At 36.0% G+C, this 25,861-nt stretch overlaps 1 protein-coding gene and 1 pseudogene across 2 annotated transcripts in view; one reads left to right on the top strand and one right to left on the bottom strand.

Annotated features, from left to right (window-relative positions):
* Positions 1–857: 857 nt before the first annotated feature.
* The window catches only part of RAP1B (RAP1B, member of RAS oncogene family), a 46,718-nt gene continuing 21,714 nt past the window's right edge, over positions 858–25,861 (bottom strand). The window contains exons 2-8 of the mRNA XM_082666565.1: positions 10,876–10,957; positions 9,731–9,799; positions 8,422–8,478; positions 7,364–7,504; positions 5,210–5,353; positions 4,416–4,532; positions 858–2,182 (exon numbers count right to left, since the gene is read on the bottom strand). Of these exons, the coding sequence (XP_082522691.1) occupies positions 4,446–4,532; positions 5,210–5,353; positions 7,364–7,504; positions 8,422–8,478; positions 9,731–9,799; positions 10,876–10,932 (555 nt within the window). The 5' untranslated portion in view covers positions 10,933–10,957 and the 3' untranslated portion in view covers positions 858–2,182; positions 4,416–4,445. The remainder of the gene's footprint in view (positions 2,183–4,415; positions 4,533–5,209; positions 5,354–7,363; positions 7,505–8,421; positions 8,479–9,730; positions 9,800–10,875; positions 10,958–25,861) is intronic.
* LOC309829289 (small ribosomal subunit protein uS8-like) lies at positions 14,582–14,963 on the top strand (annotated as a pseudogene). Its single transcript has one exon. The product of its transcript is annotated as a small ribosomal subunit protein uS8-like (transcript).

Here is a 25,861-nt window from a genome sequence, read left to right as displayed (position 1 = left end):
CACATAGCTGGTAGGTAACAAACATTTATGAAAGTAACTGAATTAACGGTGGTGCCCTCAAAGAGGGCCAAATGGATGTAACAACAGGACATAATAAATTGAAGTGATTTTAGTGCTCCATAATTCCACCTCGGGCGGATTTAATTTTCTCCCAGTGACTTTAAATAAAACCAGTTCTGCCAAAACAAGTCTCTTAGTTAAGTGGGGTTTCTCAGAGAACATTTTTTTCTTTAGATAACATGGAACCTTTTAATATATGGAACTCTGTGAGTGAAATATGTAAGGAATAAGACATTTTTCTTTTTTAAAATGAAAGCTTTTAAATGTCCCATTCAAATATCAAGTATTTAGGGGATTAGCAGACATCCCTAAATTAGATGGTATCACTAGTTAATTGCTAATATGCTCAGTGGCTGGAAAATATTTTGATAAAGTTTGAGTTAAGATTCATTTACAGATTTCAAAAAAGAACTGAATTACAGCACATCTAAGACAAACACTCATTATATAAAAAGAAAGTAGTACTTGAGTCCACTTCATTGAAAGATTTTTATGACCACAAGTACAACTGCGCCCTATTGTTTTAAAAATAATCTAAGTGTAACACCTGCCAAAGTATTTTCAATTCTTCCTCCTATACCTCAAAGAGCTACTGAACACTGCCCAGAAAGCATACGTTCATAAGTAATATTGCTTGATTTACAAAATTCTTTCCAAAGGAAAAATTCAAAAGATGGTTATGTGGATATTCAAACAATACTAAGAACAATATCTGACTTCTTTCTCTCATCATTTCTGTAATTAATGAGTCTGCCCAAATGTTAAATTATGAAACCACGCTATGCAAAATGCACCCATTCCATTTAAAAAGAAGTTAAACCCATATTTATTTACTAGCACTGTTAAACATTACACAAAACACATTCAAGTGGCAAGTAATTATAATGCAAGCCCTTGCATGGCAATCCAAATTTATTGAACTACTGATGCTAAGTTATACAAAATTGCACCACTTTAATTAAGGCTTTTAGTTTACATTTGGCCACCTCAAAAGTAGTTGTAACATTAGGTTGGTCAATTTAAATACTGTGGCTCCCTGTTGGATAGACACACAATCTTTACACCCAAACGTTAATGCATACAAAGCAACAAGGCATTGTTAAATAAAACAGCAATAGTTACTGCAACTTAGGCCTTGTGACCAATTACACATGATTAAAATTACTTCCCACATTCACATCCACAGTACTCGTCCACCATTTAACATCTCAACCAAAACGTTACACATGTGAAACAATCACTAACAGGCAAAAATACTAAACCTGTATATTTGGTATTGCAAATACACTTATGCATGAGCAAGCAGGGGATTCACAGTGAGAATCTACAGCTGCAGAAGCCTGAAAATGATTTACAAAAATTGTTAAATCATTAAAAAATTGTTTGAAAATATACACTTCTTGTTGTAGACCCCCACTGTACACACAACTATAAACATTGTTCCCTATGTAAACAAAAAAGGAAACATATAATAAAAGATTTGAAAAGTCTGGACATTTCCTTCCCAACAGATATTAAAGGCAACGTCTTTAATCTAAGACATACTGAAAGGACTATCATATTTTAAAGACAAGATCACTGTCTCCACAGGTTTTTAAAAATTAAAAAAACTATATAGCTGTGTTAATCAAAGCGCTTATTTGTACAATACAATGATAATGACCTTGAATTTCTTAAAAAAAATTACAATAAGCTACAAGTATCAAAGAAGCAAAGTTATCTGGAGTAGTCTATATAGGAGCTCTTTGGACTTTCTTTTATTATGCTAAAATAGTGGTGCTTTTAGGATTTACATTATTGTACTCTCCAATACAAAGTATAGGGCGTGTTAAAGTATACAGTACACCATTTTCATACATGTACAACATTGGTGGATGAAAAATGTCTCTTAGCAGTAATACTGGATTGTAGCCTCTGGTTTTACCAGCTGCATACTCTAGGACTATTATATAAGTAAAAATCTCTCTTGTGATACTGGAAAGTGATTAGAATGTGCAAACTGATGTAGTAGCTTTCATCCGCCTCTTAAAGGGTACCACCACAGAAAGTCCATTTAAGATGTTGGTAGGTTTAACAAAGTTGGAATGCTGGCACTGTTGAATTGGGCAACAGTTCTTCAGACCTGTCAAAATGAGAAAATTAAATTAATTGAAAACATGGGGTGTAAACAGCACACTAAAGATCCAAAGGACATATTAAGACAACAGTGCTAAAGTGTCAGAAATAAATATAATACAGGTTCTTATTCTCGTCATTACATTATGACCAGGTACCACGATTCATGGCAAAGCATAGGTAGACATTTTCATCTTTTTTGGAATGACTTCATCTATTCTGCTGCCTTCTTGAAAGTCAGTCAAATGTAAGTTGAGTGTACCTTAATGCAAATTTCTTTGTATTACCTTCCAAAGATTAAAAGCAAGGAAAAAAAAAAAACCACCACATTAAAATTGTACATTAGGTCACCTTTACTAGAATTAGGATTATAAAACAGACATCAATATTAACAAAATGGCTGATCTATAAGTGTTTACAACCCTAGAATTACATGAGGAATACAGAATGCACATCTAACCAGGCTTTCTAGTATTAGAAAATCAAGACTTTTCTTCCCTACTCTTCCAATAAGAGTGGCTAAAAAGCTGGTGCAGAGAAGTGAACAAGATAGAATTTATTTCACGAAGGCTCTCTACAGTTGACAGCTATATACTTATTAATTCTACATAAACAGATTCTACCAACTCTAAGATAGATGTCAGAAAAGGCTGTTATTACACTAAAATCATACCAAATTAAAAAAATTTGAGTGATGTAAAGAAGGTAAAATCAGAACTCACGGGTCTGTCATTTATTTATTTAACTTTGGATGATTTTCTGCACACATGCCTGGGCTAAAAAAATGTTTCTTTTTTTTTTTTTAACTGGTTTTCTGGGAATCAGATTTGTTGCAAGCTTCAGAAATGTTGTTAATATAGATGTAGCTGATGAAATAATTTCCACAAATGCTTTGAACTTTAAGCCCTCGTTTGGAGTCTGAATGAGTTTTCTAAGTTTCCTAAATCTTAGCAGGTTGAATGTAGCAAATTGGAAAGGACAGATGGGAGTGTGTGAGCTCAGGCACATGTGTGCTGCTAAGAATGGGCATGTGGTTGGAAATGAGAGGATATAGAACATGAGAGGTTGTATCCCTAAACAGAAAGCCTTAAATGGAGAGTAGGGACAAAAACTCTAGAGAGATACAGAATCAGAGTTCTATGGTAGTATAGGGCCATTTAACACAGGAAGCAGCAGAGCTACAAACATTCAAAGTTCCCAAGGATAAGAGTACAGTAAGATATGGTTTAACAATACCTGGCAAACAGCAGCTAATAGGTAAGGGTTTACCATGTGCCAGACACTGAACTAACTGCTTTACAAGTATTAACTCATTTAATATGACTGTTTTCAAAAACTATGTTACAGTGTTGTATGCTCAGTTTTCCTTTGCTGTCTCATCTCAGGGTTGTATTTGTGGTTCTCTCTTCCTGGGAACTCTTCATCCCCTACACAATTTCTACTTATCCATCAGATTTCGACTTACATGTATCTCACTCTGACAGACTTTCCCTGAATCCACAGTTCACATCTGACTGGTCTGGTGCCCCAGTTAAATGCTCCAATAGCACCCATAATAGTGACTAATTATGGACTTGGGAGACAGATCACAGTTCAAATTCTGAGCGATGTACTCAGATCACTAGATTCAATTCTGACTAGGCTATTCACTAATTGCAGGGCTTGAACAAGTAACAATCTTTCTGTGCCTCAGTTCACTCATCTGTAATATGGGAATTATAATAATTCTGCCTCACAGGATTGTTGTGAGAGTGCAATTAACATATATAGGCAGTACTTAAGACTGCCTGGCACATAATATATAAGGGGTTTTTTATTATCAGTACCATGCTGGACTTATTCTGCAATAGCATTTATCATATTTTGCAATTGTTTGTCTAATTCTCCAACTAGACCTTAGTTAGCTTAAGGCAACAAAGAAGAAAGCAGAGAAGAATGGTTTTCATCACCACTGTATTGTCAACACAAACCAGTGACCCACTGAGGCATGAGTATATACTGGATAAACTCATCTAGAATTCTCACTTATGTGGAATACCTTACTTCTGACGATGATATATAAATGAAATAATTATTTTAATTACTAGGATATCATATTAACTCGTATCTTAAAAGGGAAGTAACCATTTCTCTTTTAGGAAAAAAAATCCTATATTTACTTTCTTAACCCTTAATAAAGTTGAGGTTAAAAATTAGAGGAAACAAACAAACAAAACAGAGGAAAAGATAAATCAACATACCTGGCTCAGAGCTACAATGCATTTAGTATATTAAAGCAGCTGACATGACGACTTTTTGCGGGCCTTCCCAGGCACTGGAGTTTTTCTGTTAATTTGCCGCACTAGGTCATAAAAGATCTGCAAACACATTAAATTTTTAAAAAAATTTACAGGGGAAAAAAAGCCCCCAAAGAACTAAAAGTGAAAGAGTAAAATGAAAAAATTGAACTTTCCATGAACTTTTCCCCAGAAAGCAAATATTCTGTTCAGTTAAGGAATGAGAGTAAAGCCAGGTATTCTTATAATCGCCAAGTTCTTTTCTGTTTATTTTTTGGGAGGGCTAAAAATCGTTCTCCTCAAAATAAATACGGAGTTGAAGGAGCTGCAGGGATCTTAGTTCAGACAGAACATTTACCACCATCCAAAGAGAACAATTATGTACTCTTCTTCAACTCTATGTATCCTTATTCTACAACATTATTTTAAGTCCCTTCAAGGCAACAACCGTTCATGCCTTTTTGAATTTGTCCTTGCCTTCATATACCTGAAGACTTGATCTGTCTTCCCCACCCCTATTATTTTCTGTCCAGTTTTCCTTCATTTTATGGTAAATTCCACTGTACCAGTATTTAATAAAGAGGCTCAAAGAGCATTATTGCTTATTAACATGCATTTACTTAACACAAGACTTCTGCCTGTATGATCAACAAAGCACCCTGAGTACTAATTAACCTGGGGTTGTGTTAATATAGACTCATTATTTTCCATTAATTTTGAATGCTAAATTCCAAATCATGAGTTGTATTTCACCATACCTCATTAACATTTATTTTTGATTTTGCAGAGGATTCTAAGAATGCACAGTTGTTCCATTGTCTTGCTAAATTTTGACCTTGTTCCTTTCCTACAACTCTTTCATCTTCCAAGTCACACTTATTACCAACCAGAATCATTGGAACCTAAAAAGGGTAAAAACAAGTAAACAAATATGCAATATAAATTCAAATCAAAATTCAAATTAAAATATTTCTAAGGATTACTTTTTATACTATGCCAGAAAACATGCTAAGTTAATAACGTGTAATAAAATTTACAGTTAAATATGAAAGCCTTGACAATGTTAATTTAAGAACTTTTCACATGAAATTTTTTTAGAAAACAAGCTATGATCTACTTATAAAAGAAGGTGAAAAACCCTTAAAATTATAACACAATGGACTTTTATTTTATTTCGGCCATACCGCACAGCACGCGGGATCTTAGTTCCCCAACCAGGGATTGAACCCGTGCCCCCTGCAGTGGAAGCTCAGAGTCTTAACTGATGGACCGCCAGGGAAGTCCCTCACAGTGGACTTTTAACTAATTATAGTAAGCAAAACACAAAACCTTTTTAAAAGGAAGTGCAAAAGGGTATACCATAAAAAGCCAATATATTCCAAAATTTTAAAATGTTTCTCCAAGGGACATAAATCAATTTAAAATTTTCTGGTTTTCTAACATGTATTTATTAAATACTCATTCCCAATTTCATAACACAAAAAGGAGAAATCTGGAAAGCCCCCAAAGCAGAACTTTTAGCTTCTCATACAGTGTATATTAAAAAGCCAAAAAGTAAAATCATCTTAATTTACTAAAAATCTAGACCATATTAATCACGTGTTTGGATACATGTGATGTTTGTAATTTTAGAAGGACACTACAGGGAAAAATACTACTTATGCTGCAAAACTCCTATTAATCATTTAGAGATTGTCTTTCTAAAGAAGTTTTGGAAAAAATCCAAACTAGAAAATCAAGAATTTTGGCTTTTTACACAACTACTGAGCCTGCGTGTCTGGAGCCTGTGCCCCGCAACAAGAGAGGCCGCGACAGTGAAAGGCCCACGCACCGCGATGAAGAGTGGCCCCCGCTCGCCGCAAGTAGAGAAAGCCCTCGCACAGAAATGAAGACCCAACACAGCCAAAAAAAAAAAAAAAAAAAAAAAAAATTTTAAGAATTTTGGCTTTTTAAGGAACAGATATATAGTATTATATTAATAAATACCTGTTTAATGCAACTGACAGAAAACCATAGTAGTTACCAGAGACACTGGTAAACAAACAGCTTTACCGAGGTTGCTGTAAGTATGTCAGGGTCCCCCAAAGTTCTCCTGCTTTAGAAGTCCAGGAAATGGCAGCATTTCCCATAGGTGCCCTCAAGCTCTCGAAATATTTGCTATAATTAAACTATACATAGTACAGTGGTTCTTAAAAGTGAAGTGCCCAGACCAGCAGCATCAACACCATTTGGAAATCTGTTAGAAATACAAATTCTTAAGCCCTATCCCAGACCTACTGAATCAGAAACTCTGAGAGTGAGGCCTGGCAATCTAACCAGCTTTACAGGTGATTCTGATGCAAGATCAATTCGATGCAAGATGAACTTATATATAGTGAAGAGGAATTAAAATAATCCATTTGAAGTTTCCTAAAGGGATTAAACTCCATTATGGTGTACTCTGAAGGGGCATGTAAATTTACATTAGAATCGAATATATCTGTTGCCTTTCTTTAAAAATTATTATTATCATTATGCTCCTTCTGTCACAGTTGCTTGAGATCTGTTCATATGTTGTTTTGATTCATGTTAAAAAGGCTCTTAAATCTGCCAGAAATGTGGCCAGAACATCATATGCTCTACTAGTAATATTTGCCACCAACACCTCTCCTTCTTCACCAAATCATGATTTTAAAACAGGAAGGGTATAAAGTTTATTTTACACAGGGGAGAGGAGGGTATTTCTCACTTTTTACATTATATATACTGTTAAAGATATGTTTTTCCCCATCAAGGAAAAGCTTTTGAAAAACAAACAAAGCCCCCCAAATACATTAACTTTAAACTGGATTTAAATTCAAACCTTTAAGTTGGATATCACTATAATAAGGGTTTGAAACAAAATATATTTATTTATTACGAAGCCAGCTTACATCATCAGTGTCTTTAACTCGAAGAATCTGTTCTCTCAGATCTTGTAAATCATTAAATGTGGACTGTGCTGTGATGGAATAAACTAATGCAAAGCCTTGTCCGTTTTTCATGTACAAATCCCTCATTGCTGTAAATTGTTCCTACAGTAGAAAGAAAGAATCATTAAAAAAAAATGTTAAAAAAATGTTTTGACAGATAATTTGACAATTTTCGAAGTCGATAATTAGAGCTCAAAGAAGAATGCAGTAGTGTTATGTAACATCTCTTAAAATTACAGCCTGTGGCTATTTGAAAAAATCAGTATTTCAAGAAATAAGTGTTTTACTTAAAAATAATACACCAGAGCAGATTTATGTGCAGTAAATATACTCAAGTGGAACAGAAATGTCCTGTGTCCAAATGCTAAAGGCAGCTTTTTAATATATCATAATGTGTAAGGCACCCAAATCACATCACGTTACCCACAGCTAGCTCACAACGCTCTAGTTCTATGGGGGCCACCAGCACGTTACCTGTATCTTGCCATTTTCCCACACTTTTCCTCCTTCACTAAACTGTAAGCCTTTGAGTGTAAGAATACAATACACAGCACATATCAGGTACTCAAACATTAGTTGAATGAATACCACATATCCAGAATAAATTTTCCCTTCACCTTCAGATACCAACAAATCTAGTTGGTCTGTAAATATATTGAAGGAGGAAAGATAGCATTCAAAATACTTCATATAGCCACTGAGGAATAAATGTACACTCTAATATTATTTTCCACATTATTTAATAAATGGTAATACAGTTTAACTTGTTTTAAAAGTACTAGCGGGACTATGAAAACTTTCATACAAAATTTCTACTTATTTCTTCAATAAATGACCCACTGCAATGGCAAAGCACACACACAAGAAAAGAATTCAAGAGGATAAGGAAAACAGCTTTAAGATTTAATGCAAGCAGTACTTTTAAATAAGCTTAACTAATGTTTGTCTACAGAATACTAGCATCTAAAGGTCAATACTGCACAAGCTGTGCATATACTTTGGTACTCTGTTTTACATACCGTTCCTGCAGTATCCAAGATTTCAAGCATACACTGTTGTGCATCTACTTCAACTTGCTTGGGGAAAAATTAAAATAGATATTCATTTTTTTAAACGTATACAAGACTACTTTAATATACCCAACAGCTAATATGATATTTGAAACAGAGACACAGATTATAGCAACTTCACAACTAATTTCAAGCAATCCTCACTTTAACAAAACAGGAGAAAAAAATAGCTAGAAAACAGGTCTACTGACCCCCAAATTGCATTAGGTGCAAAAACCATGTGTTCTGAATTTAACACAAGGATATCTATTGATACAAGATACACAAGATCCAACCTCAATATGAATCACTCAGCACTTAAATCTGGAGAGGAAACGATTTCAAAATAGCTCAAAAAATTATTTTAAAACCAGTAATAGTTCCAATAATACCAGAAGTAACTGTCCATCTCAATTCTCCCATACTTTAGATATATCTTCATTTCTCTAGATAACCACATCCCCTTCACCATATTGGAACAACAAAATTTCTGGGAGCAAGGAAGCAGAGGAGAGCTATCAAATAAATTATATATCCCTGCTACCCTTTTTACCTAACATTTCCTAGGGAACAAAGTTATATACGTGGAAAGAAGAGTAATATTGCCTCACTGCTGGGGTGCAGAAAGGGGTTTCCAGTTTGTTTTGGTAGACTGTGGACACAGAGGGAGGAACGGAAACACAATGTCTGCACAGCAGCAGGGGCCAGGCTGGCCACTATATCAAGGTGGGGGGATAACTCTCTCCCTGCTAAATAAAAAATCTCTGCGCATTTATAGTTTTATTGTCACATGTTGTACAAGTGAACATATGGACAGAAATAAACCTTTCTACTATTATGAGCAGTGGAACTTTCTCAAGGAGTTGTAAGTAGGAAGGTTAGGGAGACTTTTGTACTTATATCTTTATATTAAAAAGAAGGGAGCCTGAGAGTATTCAGTCTTTGGGGGGCAGAAAGGGGAGAGAAACATGGAGCTACCACTTGAAATGCATGGCCCAGCTCTAAGGTTAGTGTGTCAAATTACAATTTTGTGGTCAGTATAAACTTAAAATTCTTTGAGAGAGAGAGATAAGACAGAGAACAAGAGTGACTGTTTGAGATTCTCAAGCTGGTAAACACACAATGCCAGGAAATAATCAGGTGTGATCTTTCCCCACTAATTTTATAAATTAACTCTGCTTCTTCGTCCTACTTTGTAAACAACATTTAATAATTATTAAGCTAAAACAAGAATTTATATTTAAAGTCAAAAGCAAAAGGCCTTCTAAAGTTAACATACCTTTCTATAAGAATCTTCTATCGTAGGATCATATTTTTCAACAAAAATTCCTTGAACAAATTGTACAGTCTGAAAAAAATTAACATACCATTATACTCCCCCCAAAAGAACATATTCAATTCTGCACATTTTAAAGTATTGACTTCATATAGCTAGTTATACCATTGATTAAAAAAACATAACCGCAACTATATTTGAACATACGCATGTGGTGGGAAAATTACTTTAGAAAGCTTTTTTAAAAAAAGTTAATAACCACCAAGCTCCTTATTGGTTAAGTCTAAATTTAGAGATCATATATTGAAAAATCATTAAATGGCTCCTGTTTCAGTCCTAAGGGCTTAAATTTGAATTTTAGTTAGAAAGTGGCTAATTATCTTGTGTACACACATATGTGCACACTCACAACACCTCCCCATTACTTTGGATATATTTACAAATGAAAAAGCAGTTCATGCTCCATTGTACACACTTCTCAGTTTGATCCAAGCATGTCAAATTCTGTGCTAGGTGTTTAAGTGGCAAAGTAAGATGGTCAATCTATCTTACTGTGGGGCTTTGCTAAACTCTGAACTGTGCATCAAGTTATTTCCCGTAAGTTTCTCTCCTTCCCCACCCACCACTGTCAAGTTGTGTCTTCTTTCTTGCTTTACTATTTCTTGATACAGAAAACATGGTGGGACAGTCAAAGGTAATCTTTGAAAAAGTTTTTTATATAAGGTGTATTTAATTTTTGTAACAAAATTTGTATTGTAAGCCAACTCACAATGAGATGGACCAAAATTTATTCCTGTCTGGCTCTGAAATGCAGACACCCATTTATATGCGCTGAAAGTCAGTCAGTTAAAGAATGGACTCACTTTGGCATAATACTTCTTTGTGTTAAATCTCTTTATGTGTTCTTTCCCTTCCGTGCTTAGTCCAAACTGTATTCTAGTCTGGAACCCATGTTTCAGAGAGAATATGATCTACCCAGATACAACTAAAAGTTGACTAAATTACAAGAAAAATATTATATTACTTCTAAAATCATTACGAGATTTCACCTTAACAAATAAATAAAGACAAATAAGCAAAACCTAAAACTCAACAGAAAAAGAACACGTCTTGGAGTAAATAGCTTGGGTACAGTGAGAATGTCTTACCAGAGCAGATTTTCCAACTCCTCCAGAGCCAAGAACGACTAGCTTATACTCACGCATGGTGCAAATTTGTAAAATCTAGTACCTTATTAAAGAAAAAAAAAACAAAAAGAATTCTTAAGTACTATCTTTGTATTCATGTCCTTCTTATATAAACAAGACATTCAAGCATTTATTTAAAATGACTACTATACCATATTAATATGGAGCATTTCATAAACAGACTTACTAAAGGATGCTGCTGGTGGTGCCCTTTACAAAACATCAGAGGAGGAAAGAAACTGCAGAATTATAGACGTGACTTTTAGCCCTATCCTAAATTCAATTACAATAAAATATTTACTCCATCAAGAAAAAAAGGGAGGAAGGCTGAAAAACAACATTAAGGGGCATTCTGTTAGCTATAAGATGGCAATAATAGACATGTTATCCCCCTTTACTGAACCATCTGCAACCCTGAATCACAAGTAGTTGAGTGCCTACTAAGTACAAGGATATACCCAATGAACAACAAAAAAATTCCTGACCTCAACTGAGCTAACATTCTGGTAAAGATGAACACGATAGGGGAGGGGTCTGCAGACAAATCCAACTGACTACCTGTTTTTGTACATAAAGTTTTACTGAAATACAGCCACACCCATTCATTTGTGTATTGTCAATGGCTGCTATCCTGTAATGGCAGAGCTAAGTCATTATAACAGAGGCTGTCTGGTTCACAAAGCCTAAAATATTTACCATGTGGCATTTATAGAAAAAACTTGCTGGTCTGAGATACATAAACGTTAAGTGAGTTAGCAGAGAAAGCAGACCAAATATATATTCCTGAAGTGGGTGTGGGGTGTGGGGTTGGGGGACAGATGGGGTGGCACAAGGAAACTGAAATGGTCAGGAATCAGAAGATCTCAAGAACACGAAAGCCCAGACTGAAAAAGTCTACTGAGTGTTCAGTATGCTGAAATGGTGGAAATCAAAACAAAATAAAACTGAAAAGAAACAATCCATACCAAGGCTCATCATTAGAAAATTTCAGTACACTAAGGAGAAAGAAAGAGAGATCCCGAAAGTTTCAGGGTGGGGAACAACATGAGAACACAAAGCTCCCACATTCCTAGAGAAAAATAATTGGCCAGTGGCCATGGTACAAAAGTAGCCACCAGAATAGGTTTTAAACCTTCTTAATCAAGAAATGACAGTTCTTTAGTCATAGTAACACAATACCAGGACTGGTTTAAACACATTTAACCAACCAAAAACCATTTGCTTCAGTGAATATGCTTCTGCAAACCAGCCTATTATTGATAGCCCCTTATTTCTGAAAGTCAGTCAGTTAAGAATGGACTCACTTTGGCATAATATTTCTTTGTGTTAAATCTCTTTATACGTTCTTTCCTTCCAGTCCACACTCTTAGAAGATAGCATTTGTTTTACCTATCTCTATATGCCATCTCTTTATTTCTTCTCAGGACGCCATGTCTAATTCCAAGGACTTCTTTTCAAAAATTTCTCCTTCACTCCCACCTTTAAATACATGGATTATTTCCTGTGTTTTCTCCATTCCTTAATGGGGGGGTGGGGGGGTCAGGGAAGCAAATATAAAAACCACCAAAGAAGTCGGATGCTGACTTTCTCACTTACTAGTTCCTACATTTCTAAACTTACTGAACTCATTATTTCCATAGACTTTTTTCCAGTTCCGGAACACTGTCTCCATAACTTTTGTGAACTGCATGGTTCTTACCAGATATGATTTTAGGAAAAAGGATATGAAATAAAAGTTGAATCACCTTTCAGCTTTAAGAATATTCCACATGGTAGTCTGCATTTAATTTGGGACAAATAAATCTTTCTTTGTAAACATATAACTCCAGTCAGGTTTATTTCTTTTAATGTAAAAAATCATTTAAAAATAGGATTACTGGGCTTCCCTGGTGGCGCAGTGGTTGAGAGTCCGCCTGCTGATGCAGGGGACACAGGCTCGTGCCCAGGTCCGGGAAGATCCCACATGCCGTGGAGCGGCTGGGCCTGTGAGCCACAACTACTGAGCCTGCGCATCCAGAGCCTGTGCTCCACGACGGGAGAGGCCACGACAGTGAGAGGCCCGCGTACTGCAAAAAAAACCACAAAAAACAAAAAAAAACTCTAAGTTTCAAATTGATTAAAGAGCCCAATGTCAAAAAAAAAAAAATTATAGGGCTTCTCTGATGGCGCAGTGGTTGAGAGTCCGCCTGCCAATGCAGGGGACACGGGTTCGTGCTCTGGTCCGGGAAGATCCCACATGCCGCGGAGCGGCTGGGCCCGTGAGCCATGGCTGCTGAGCCTGCGCATCCAGAGCTTGTGCTCCACGACGAGAGAGGCCACAACAGTGAGAGGCCCGCGTACCGCAAAGAAAAAAAAAAGGATTACTTAGGTGATAATTCTATTCAGTTCCATGCACACATTAGCCAACCCCATGGACCTACATTAATATTTGAGAAATATTTAAAAATAAATTTAGGATTTTCATGAAAGATGCCTTCAAATGAATTTTTGTTTCTGAACCCATCTAGAGGGAATATGGTAACTTTGGGGACAAGAATTTCCTAAACATCCCAAAGAGCAAACCAACTAACTTTAACACAAATAAAATTAGACTCATCTCCCTGCATCTTTTATCCTTTAGGTAGCTGGGCTGTGTCACTTTTTGATGCCTTCTTTGTCATTGTTTATCATTAACTTAAAAAAAAAAAAGAAAAAAAGACTCACTTCAGTGAACACGCAGCAAAATGCCAACCAATCAGCAATTGCCTCACCTGAGTAACACTGCTTTTTACTTGTTGACATTAACTCACTCCTGCCTTTGAAAGTCTGTGAATCTTTGGACTCTGAAATTCCCTAAAAACCCTATAAGACTAGCAATCTGCTCTGCTCAGGGGAGGCAGTATCAGACCAGGATAGCTTTTCCTTAAGTAATCAATAATTTCAGCTTTGTGTTTTCTGTTTATATATTGAATGGTGTCTCTCGTTCTTTGGGACAGTCAACCTAAGACCCTCATTTGGCATCACTCCAAATGATGCCCTTAGACAAACAAGTGTACTGAATGGGCTGCCTGTGTCCAACTTGTTTGTTCTTTGATTTTCCTATCAGATGAGTCAATCTCAACAATGACGGGTGCTCCAATCAGTGCTTGAGCTCACATTGCTAACTTTGTTACCCCAGGATTTGTACCAAGTAGGTTTTTGTATAAGGCAATTAGGCCTTTTGGCTTTGGCTTGGAGTGTCCTATTTGATAAATATTTTTGCCATTAGTTTATAATTCTTCAGCTACTTGCTTTGCTTTTGTTCATCTACTTGCTCAAAATTTTGTCTCACATGTTTTGTTTTGTCCTGTACTGTCTTGTTTCCATTCATTGAATAAGGGAGTGCTAGGTGTGGAATGGATGGACACAGGCCTGAGAGCCTCCAATGCAATTCAAACTGGCCCCAAGCACTAAAGGTTAAAGATGAGTAACATCAGTGACCAATTCAGGCAAAGTTGAGTGATGGGCCAAACATCACCTCGGGTCACTTAAACTTTCATGACAGCATTACAAGGTCAATAACCATGGGGTTTATTATGTGGCACCTTCCTAACTTCTGCTTGATCAGGGAACCTGAGAATCTGTTTGTAAGGACACATTTGTTAAAAAAAATTTTAAACTCTTTCTGCCATCTTTCTGTGCTGATATAATGGTGCACACGAAAGTCCTAGCTGATGCTCTCAAGAGCATCAATAATGCTGAAAGGAGAGGCAAGTGCCAGGTTCTTATTAGGCCATGCTCCCAAGTCATCCAGTTTCTGTGATAATGAAGCATGGTTACATTAGCAAATTTGAAATCAATGATCACAGGGCTGGGAAAACTGTTGTGAACCTCACAGGCAGGTCAAACAAGTGTGAAGTGATCAGTCCCTAGATTTGATGTGCAACTCAAAGATCTAGAAAAATGGCAGAAAAACCTGCTCCTGTCCTATCAGTTTGGTTTCACTGAGCTGACAACTTCAGATGGCATCACGGACCATGAAGAAGCAAGATAAAAACACAGGAGAGAAAATCCTGGGATTCTTTTTCTAGGGATGTAATACAAACATGCAAATAAAATGCCTCAATGGGGACTTCCCTGGTGGTCCAGTGGTTAAGAATCTGCCTTCCAATGCAGGGGATGCGGGTTCGATCCCTGGTTGGGGTACTAAGATCCCACATGCCCTGGGGAAGCTAAGCCCACATGCTCTGGAGCCCATGCGCCACAACTAGAGAGAAGCCTGCGCACGGCAACAAAGATCCCATGTGCCTCAACTAAGACCTGACAGTCAAAAAAAAAAAAAAAAAAAAAGCCCCAATGGAAAAAAAGTTTAAAGCACTCTTAAGTCATTTTTATCTAGGAATAATTTACATCCAGTAAAACAAGCAGATCTTAAGCATACAATTAAATGAGTTTGGGCATATGCCAATACCCTCACAACCACAAACACAGCCCTCATTCAGATTTAAAACACTTCCAGGGACTTCCCTGGTGGTCCAGCAGTTAAGAATCTGCCTTCCAATGCAGCGGATGCGGGTTCCATCCCTGGTCGAGGAACTAAGATCCCACATGCCATGGGGCAGCTGAGCCTGCGCACCGCAACTACTGAGACTGCACGCCACAACTAGAGAGAAGCCTGCACGCCGTAACGAAAGATCCCGTGTGCCGCAACTAAGACCCGACACAGCAAAATAAATATTTGAAAATTTATATTAAAAAAAGATTTAAAACACTTCCATTACCCAGACAGTTCCCAATGTGCCTCTTCCCACTTAATTACCCCAACACCGTTTTCTTGACTCTAGTGATCTCTTTCTTATTTGCCAAGGCCATACCTCTTCTAGGAAAAACTTCTGTGTCTTTTATAAACTTCCAATATAATCTCAACTCTTGCACTTACACTGGTAAATTACAAAAATGCTGACTTTGACAACTGCAACATAACAACAGGACTTACGGCCAACCTTTTTTTTTTTTTTTTTTTTGCGGTACGCGGGCCTCTCACTGTTGCGGCCTCTCCCGTTGCGGAGCACAGGCTCCAGACGCACAGGCCCAGCGGCCACGGCTCACAGGCCCAGCCGCTCCGCAGCATGTGGGATCCTCCCAGACCGGGGCACGAACCCGCGTCCCCTGCATCAGCAGGCGGACTCACAACCACTGCACCACCAGGGAAGCCCACGGCCAACTTTTAAAATGTCAAAATTAATACTTTAAGAGGAATTATAAATATAGAAAAATTATGAGACAAAAATAACATTCAAAAAAAAATAAAAAATAACATTCAATAATCAACTTCTCTAATTGGTATTCTGAAGCCTCAAAATAAAATGACTAAGATTGTCTCTCTTTACTCCCCTGCTCAAACCTTTGGAAACCTACCCTCCCTGAATCATTGTCTCTTTATACTATCCACAATACCCTTCTATTCCATCTGCTCCTTACTCATACCTCTGAAATGAACTACCTTTCTTGGGGGTTTCTCAGCAAAGGAAAAATTATACTAAACAACCGCCTCTTTAAATTGCTGAAGTGGAAGTCAGAGCTATAGAAACTGAATTTAAAGACTGGTCTAGAATTTAGTTGGGAGTTATGCTTAAAGATTTTTCTAAATCTCAGGTAGACTGACAGAAATTTGTTGCAGGATCCCAACTTACTTACTAATTACTTAATTTCATCATAGAGGAAAAAGGTTAAAAGCAGCATGATAGTCAAGACCAGATTCAAACAGCCCAGCCTGTTAAAAAAAAAAAAAATTGGCCTTGAGAGAACAAGAACCTATTTAGGAAATACACTATTTCAGGGCTAGATTGGTCAACATTTAGTATTGTAGACAAAATGAACACTACATGATAGGAAACAAAATAAAAATTGACTCCAGGAAATTTTAAAGGGAGACATGTCCCTTCTTTCTGTAAATGGGCTCAGACCTGAATAGGAAACTGAAAATGGAAAATCAGAAAATCTACAATAGTTGAGCATTTTCAGAGATCCTCACAAAGTAAACAAGCTAAAAAGAAAAATTAAACCAAAAGGTCTTTGTTTTCTAAGAAATGGGGGCCTATGGGTGAGGAAACTTGTACATACTGACTAAAAAAAGTAAACATTTATGTGAACTGCATTTCTTAATGCGATGCCTGGGGTCCTACTTCCCAGTTGCTTCATTTACCCATAAATGAGTATTACTTGTTGCTAGAATGAGTCAGGTTCATCCATATTATTGCTTCTATTAGTAATTTGTGTTCCTTCTATCTCTTTATTATTGATAAAAAGCAGATCCACTATATGGATATAGATAACATTTTCTTTATCCATTCACCCGCTCATGGACATTTGGTTTGTTTTCAGCTTGTGGATATTATAAATAATGCTTATCAATTTGTTTTAATTTTAGTAACTCAACCAAGAATTTTTACTGCAGATCTCTAAGATCACAGGAAATTGAGAACATTTCAAATTTTGAAGTAGGAAATATGAAAGTCATCAATAGACTTTCAAATTTAAAAACATAGTGACAAAACATATCTAACTTACCAATAAGCAGCCTTCTAACAAGGAACACTGGTAAGTAACAACCACAAATGAACAGTCATTCTCTTTCATTAATTTTTTTGGCCAGTATTTCCTAATATGGACAAACGACCAAAATATTTTTATTTAAATCCTAATAAATACCAATGCTACGGATATTATTTTCCTTAAAAAAAAAAAAAGTCTAGCAGTATGAAAGCCAAGATTTGAGCTAATACCTGCTTTTCAAATCTGTGCCTTCTACTACACCAGCTTTGAAAAACTGTTCACATATTCTAAGCCTGGGATAAAACGTGGATTTCATTATGAATGCCAACTCTGATTGACTGGCAATGACCATTACTTCTGTTTTAAAAATTTCATGCACAATTTTAAGATGGGTAGAGTTATAACAGAATTTCAAAGGGATTTGTGATAACTGCTGTTTGAGACATTGAGAACAACTGTTCTCTTTCACTGAACTCCAAAAGAGGGACAATTTTGACAGCATAGCATAGTGGTTCACAGCACCTAAGTTTTAAATCCTCGTTCTGTATAAACTTGGCAAGTCATGAAACCTTTCAGAGCTTCCCTTTCCTTACAGGGAAAATGGAGACAGTAATGCCTACATGGGAAGGTTGTGAGATGGATACACAAGAGCATAAACTCCACAAAAACAACAATTTTTGTCTGTTTTATAATATCCCCGAACCTCAAACAGTGACTGACATATAGTATGTGCTCAACTAATTAAAGAATGAAATGCAGTGATTTCCCTCAAGAGTACTTACACATAGTAATAATCAATAAAAGATAGCTTTAAAAATAATTATAACAGCAATGGTCTGGGCTACTGCTCAATACAGTGTAGGAGAACTGATGTTCCCTCAGTTGAGAATCACTGCTCTACCCTTTTACCTACTAGCTTAATAAAACATTAAGAATGCAGGAGGAGGGCTGCTATCCAGCTTCTGTCTAATTTAGAAAGTTTCTTCTAGTTAGGCAAAGAGGTACAATGCATAGCCAGAACTATTTTATACAATGCATAGCCTAAAACTATTTTCCAATCATATGTGGGTTTCTATCCTTAATTTAGTCCTCCTGTCACTACAACCAGTTTGGAACATGTTAAAATCAACTGAACTATATTGTAATTCTTTAGCTATACTTACTATTTAAGCATCATCTAAGAGGCACTTTTATTTATTTATTTTAAACATCTTTATTGGAGTATAATTACTTTACAATGGTGTGTTAGTTTCTGCTTTACAACAAAGTGAATCAGTTATACATATACATATGTTCCCATATCTCTTCCCTCTTGGGTCTCCCTCCCTCCCACCCTCCCTATCCCACCCCTCTAGGTGGTCACAAAGCACCGAGCTGATCTCCCTGTGCTATGTGGCTGCTTCCCACTAGCTATCTGTTTTACGTTTGGTAGTGTATATATGTCCATGCCACTCTCTCACTTTGTCACAGCTTACCCTTCCCCCTCCCCATATCCTCAAGTCCATTCTCTAGTAGGTCTGTGTCTTTATTGCCATCTTACCCCTAGGTTCTTCATGACCTTTGTTTTTTCTTCTCCTTAGATTCCATATATACGTGTTAGCATATGGTATTTGTTTTTCTCTTTCTGACTTACTCCACTCTGTATGACAGACTCTAGGTCCATCCACCTCACTACAAATAACTCAAATTCGTTTCTTTTTATGGCTGAGTAATATTTCATTGTATATATGTGCCACATCTTCTTTATCCATTCATCCGATGATGGACACTTAGATTGCTTCCATCTCCTGGCTATTGTAAACAGAGCTGCAATGAACATTTTGGTACATGACTCTTTTTGAATTATGGTTTTCTAAGAGGCACTTTTAGAATACATTTTAACATCTCTGAAACTGGAATGTACCTTATAGCAAACTCCCTTGTCAATACAAAAAGCTAATTATATGTCAGTATTTTTAATCATTTAAAAATGTAGTTTAGGGAGAAAGACTGGGAAATAACTCTCCTGTAAGTCTTTAAAAAACATTACAATGGGGCTTCCCTGGTGGCACAGTGGTTGAGAGTCCGCCTGCCGATGCAGGGGACATGGGTTCATGACCCGGTCCGGGCAGATCCCACATGCCGCAGAGCGGCTGGGCCCGTGAGCCATGGCCGCTGAGCCTGCGCGTCCGGAGCCTGTGCTCCGCAACAGGAGGCCACAGCAGTGAGAGGCCCGTGTACCGCAAGAAAAAAAAAATATATATATATTGGTAACTACTGGCAGTTAAAAAAAGGGGGGGGGATTGGATGAAGGCAGTCAAAAGGTATAAACTTCCAGTTATAAGTGCATAAAAGGGATGTAATGTATAACATGATAAATATAATTAACACTGCTTATATTACACAAAAGTTCCTAATAGAGTAATAAATCTTAGGAGTTCTCATTACAAGGAAAATATTATTTTCTATTTCTTTAATTTTGTATCTATACGAGATGATGGATGTTCATTAACTTATTGTGGTAATCATTTCATGATGTATCTAAGTCAGTTCATTATGCTGCACACCTTAAGCTTATACAGCGCTTGTACGTCAACTTTATCTCAATAAAACCAGGAAAAAAAAGTGGCCATTAGAAAATCAAAAATGCCAAGTTTAGCCTGTCACTCAACTCACAATGAATTATAATTATAAAATATTCATGTTGGCAAAAAAGGGAATTTTTCAGATAAATAACGTGCTGACTGTGATGTATGTTTAAAGAAAAGACAAGTTTAAAAGAACCAACTAAAATTCTTTCAATTCTATTTTTAAACCTTAATAACTAGTATGCCTCTTCTCAAAAAGGGCTAAGAGTTAACTATTAAACATTACAAAATTAACTTATTATTTTAAGTGCTTTATAGAAAAATACTCTATACAATGTAAATATTGACATTTTAAACATTTTCCTCTCTTATATAAGCTGTATTTGTCTTTTTTATTAATTATCATGCTAAAAAATCTGGAAAGAAAAGATAAATAGGGTAGCAAAGTATTTAAGTTCTAAGTACTTGGATTGTATTCTGAGAAGCCTGCTGATCTGTTGTGCCTTCTTGTACATAAGTAGGAAATAAGGATTAAGACACACACAAAGATACAAAGTATCTTAGAAATTATTAGAAGTATATTAGAAATTACTGACAGATGGTAACTAGACATCATGGTGATCATAACTTTCATAATGCATATAAACGTTGAATCACTTGAAACTAATATAACATTGTTATTCTTCAGTAAAAAAAATTTACAGAGTTCTGACTATTATGTATTATTGCAGTGGACTGCCATTTAAAGAGATGGGAAGAACAATTAAAACTATTTTATAATCAACAGAAAAACTGACACTGAAAGAGACTTTAACAACCTTCAAGTTAACGGCAACACCATCAAAAAGTGTTAGATGAAGATGTCAGCAATGGCGGATATCTCGGCTAAACATTTTGCCAAGAATTATGGTGCTATTGGTCAACTGTAAAACATTCTAGTTTGATTTCCATTGTAGGTGATGGGATTTGATTTTGTTGGTTTATATATGCTCTCTTTTATGGCATTTCTTGTACGTAATGGCATTTATCCAAAAAATCTGAATGCAGTTTGGAAGTTATCTGTAATGAATTATAAATTAACAATAACCTGTTTATATATTAATCTGAAATTCCAGAATTATTTGAATCAAGCTTTAATCTATGAATTCACCAATTATATTAACTCATTAGTTAATGAGGGAAACTCAGATGCCCATTTTTTGGGGGGTGGCTAAACAGGCAAGAACATAGAATACGTGCAAAATGAATTTATCAGTAGTGCCATTTCTCATTTATACTTCTTCATCAGCGAGAAAGTGCATATATACAAGTAGACGTTTATCCAGTTATAAATATGAAGCATGATTCACACAGCTTCTCCAACAATCTAACATTCCAGATGAAGAAAATCAATTAAATTTGTAAAGAACTATCAAAACACGGAAAATTCCACTATGGTTACAACGGGAAGTATTTTCTACACTAATTTTTCAAATGTATAAATATTTCTGCTACTTATCTATGAATAAAAAATTTAGGGGGTAATTTTCGGTATTATATGTCGTTTGCATTTAAAGATTCCTAATTTTAGTTACTTATATAGATCCCCTAAAATTTGTAGGACTACAACCAACTCCTGGATCAATCGAAGTAAGTGATACATTAGAGACTTATCTTTGCTTTCATTGGTTCTTTTTATCAGTTTAAGCACGTGTTTAATTCTAGTCTCAGAGAAAATCATAGCAAAGATATGTAATGACAAGAAAATAAAACCCCTATGGTTCCTTCTCAAGTCAAGTTTCAGTGTCGGCTTTGTAATTGCTTGAAATGAAAGTTGAGGAAAGAAGACACAATCATATTCTACATAAAGTTCAGTAAATTTATTTAAGATAATATTTCATCAATCAGAAATGATTGGCATTTTTACAAAAATACAAAACAATAATGGATGCTATAACGATTCTGAGCAGAAAATTCTGAAGACATTTATGAGTCAAAGAAAATAAAAATCAGTAAAGTTTTAGTCTAAATGTATTCACTATATAAAAGTACATATCAAAAAGCAAACAACTGATTCAAGTATCTACCATTCTGTATTGCATATTTTTCCTTAACAAGACCTAGGGCACACCCAAGTTCAGATATTACTGTCCCCAATTAAGAACTATAAGAGTAAATCTAAATATCATCGGGGGAATTTTAAAAAGCATTACAAAATGATAAACAGATGTACTAAAAAAAACCTCTTGGCTATTTACTTCATGTTGACATTTACTGAAGACCTACAGTGAACCAAGAATTGTGCTAGAACCTGATGATTAAAAAAGAAAACCTAAGACATGACACCTTCTAATCAAGATTACTGTATTATAGCATTCAATATTCAACGTTCATATGTGAGTCCCTTCTGTATGTTAGGCTCTGTTCCAGGCAAAGGGAATAAAGCAGTGAATAAAAGACACTGCCCCAATAATTTACTGCCCCGGGGTGGGGTGGGGGAACAAATAAAATCAATATAAAATATGTCAATCTGACAAGCACTATGGAGAAAAACATATAAAACAAGTTAAGGGAGATAGTGTGGGAATGGAGAGATTATAGCTCAGTACCCAGTCATTTCAACAAATTGATATTAAATCCTATTTTTAACAAAACACTCTACCATTAGGCTTTGTTCTGTTCAGTAACTTTAATATTTTTGGTGGGATAATGTTCCAACTAATTTGTGGGTGAAGTTAAATGTGGATTGGGGAGAGTCACAGAGATTTTGTCTAGGATCCACGAGAGAGCTCATGGCTTCTATGCCCCTTCTTCCTTTGCTAATAGGGGTATAAATGGGATTTCTGGAGGAATCTAAACATTAGCTGGTCTTAGGAGGTACCGTTATTCAACATGTACAAAATGCCCCTCGGTGATTTCCTTTGCCAGCTCTGGACAGGAGGATATTCATGATTCCCCCCATTGTGTAGAAAGAATAACACATAGATCAGGATAGAAGAGAATGCTCCTGACTCATGAATACTCAGGATGCAGTCCTTAGGAGGGTAGTGTCCAGGAAACATCTTTGAAGTATTCCTCGCACTATCTCAGCCCACATTGATCGTTCCTCTGACAGGCTGCACCAAATACTTTAGGATTTAATCATACACTATCTTGTCTTCTAAGAGGAGGAAAAAAGCTGTAGAAAGCAACATTATCTTGTGATTTAAGAGGCTTGGCTCTATTTTAGAAGTTAAATAATTTGAGATAAATAAATTTATTCTCAATTTCCAGGTTCCTTTGTCTGTAAAATGAGGAAATAAGGGAAAGTGAAGTATTGAGCAGAGATGCCTTACTCAGCCCGGTAGGCATGCAAATGCCTCAAGCAGCAAGGTGTTAATATTAGGGAATGGTGTGGATTGCAGCCAAATAGAGCGAATGCTTATACAGCTAAAATCTTTCAAATTCTAAAAACTGTGAATATTGTGAAAACCAAATCTATTTGCGTTACGGAGATTTGGACACCAGTTTTTTACTTCTGGACTGGATGAACTCTAAGGTCCCTTTCAATTCCAAAATGTACTGTTACATCAAGTTTTGAAGAATTATAATTCAGATATAATTTTTAAAGTATCCTAATGTTATATTCCCTCTTCTTAATTAATATAAAAAACGATACACAGTTGACCCTCGAACAACATGGGTTTGAACCATGTGGGATCCACTTATACATGAATTTTTAAAAATAAATACGTACTACACAATTGGAGGTTGGTTGACTCCTTGGATGCTCAGGGCTGACTGTAAAGTTATACTTGAATTTTCGACTGCACGTGTATTGGTCCACCTAACCCTCGTGTTGTTCAAGGGTCAATTGTAAAATTCTATGTTTGTAATAAAATTTAATGATAATGTAAATATTCTTTTCCTAACTTCATAATGGAGGGTTAATATTATATAGACATTTTAGAATTATCATCTTTCAAATATAATATAGATAAAACTAAATAAAAGACTGGAAACAATAAGGACAATCTCCCTATTCATAGGCTGTCCTATGGGAAAATCTGTCAACAACTACTGGGCATTCAACCAAGGCAAGATGCAAACGCCTTCTACATTTTCTTCTTCCTTCTGGCATGCTAGTCCAAGATGCTTTGTGCAGTTAAGGCTTCTTTCAAAGTAATTTAAGATTAGGGCATGGGCATGAGATTCTCCCTCAGGAAATATACTTCTCTTCAACTATCACCCCAAATGAAGAGATTGGTTGTAGAGGGGATTATACATATTGATTATGGGGATTAAGATTGGGAAGTAAAATATAAAAAGAAGTAAAAAGTGGTTGTAAAGGAGAAGTCTATATATAAAATATGCAAAAAATGTGGAGTGGGTACCAAATGTCACCAGGCTGACCCATAAAACATTGAATAATAGATTCTAATTAAAGACTGCTTTAATCCTATCCAGGATAAAATATAATACACCATCAAACCAAAGGAATTAAGGAAACTTTGGTTATATTAATCCAGTAACAAAATTTGTATCCACAAGGGTACCTTGAAAATGCTTGAAATCAAGATTATCTTGAAAAGCAAATACACTGATTCTTTGTTTTTAAATGATGGACCTATGTTTCAATAACACAAAGCAATCCTATATTTTAAGCAAAACAAATAATCAACTGATATTTTTAGAGACATTCCTTAACCAAGTGTGGCTAATTCATTATCAATAAATAAAGAAGCCATTTGGCTAAGTTTGAGGACCAAACTTAGTTTTTCCTTATACCATAAAAGTAAAACTTATACTACCTTTGCAGCCCAGGGTGGTAAAACATGGATTCTAGAAATAAGAAGACCTAGAACTGGCCACCTATGCAATTTACAAGTGACCTGTCACTTATTTCTAGGCTTGTGTTTTTATGTGTAAAATATGGACAATGATAATACCAATTTCACAGAGTTGATGGGCAGATTAAATAAGAATATATATTATCTATAAAAGCCTTAAGTGTTAGTCATTAACATTATCAATTAGATGCAGAGTAGCCATTATTTATTTATTTTGGTGTTCCCTATTTGGTCTAGAAATGTTTGTTGAATAAAAGAATGACTATCTAAAGACTAATAATTCATTTCCAGCAAAGGAAAGAAATATTTAGATTTTTAAAAGACCACTAACAAGTTACTTTTTTAGGTAAATTGCCATTTAAGTTCATCAGTTATTGACAGATGTCATGAATTCCAATGGAATTCTTGACATTAAAAAAAAATGAGGGGGACTTCCCTGGTGGCAAAGTGGTTAAGAATCCGCTTGCTAATGCAGGGGACACGGGTTCAAGTCCTAGTCCAGGAAGATTCTCACATGCCGCAGAGCAACTAAGCCCGTGCGCCACCACTGCTGAGCCTGCACTCCAGAGCCCGCGAGACACAACTACTGAGCCAGTACCAAAGCCTGTGCGCCTAAAGCCGGTGCTCCACAACAAGTGAAGCCACCGCAATGAGAAGCCCGCGCTCTGCAACAAAGAGTAGCCCCCGCTAGCCACAACTAGAGGAAGACTGAGTGCAGCAACGAAGACCCAATGCAGCCAAAAATAATAAAATAAATAAATAAATAAAAATAATAAAAAAGAGAAGACTTAAAAAAAAAAATGAGGGGACTTCCCTGGAGTTCCAGTGGTTAAGACTCCGCACTTCCACTGCAGGGGGCATGGGTGTGATCCCTGGTTGGGGAACAAAGATCCAGCATGCCACGCAGCGTGGCCAAAAAAATAAAGAAAGAAAAAAAAGAAAAGGAAAAGGGGGGAGAGGGGAGGAGAAGAAAGAACGTTTGAGATGCTTTGGGCATATATCTTTAAAAAAATTTTTTTTTAATATTAGTTTCTTATATTTGCCCTGTAGGAATTGTAA

Source organism: Grampus griseus, assembly GCF_964374135.1.
Source record: "Grampus griseus genome assembly, chromosome: 11".
Classification (NCBI taxonomy): Eukaryota; Metazoa; Chordata; class Mammalia; order Artiodactyla; family Delphinidae; genus Grampus; species Grampus griseus.
Note: the sequence above shows the minus strand (reverse complement) of the source record. Positions and strands in the feature narration are given on the sequence as shown.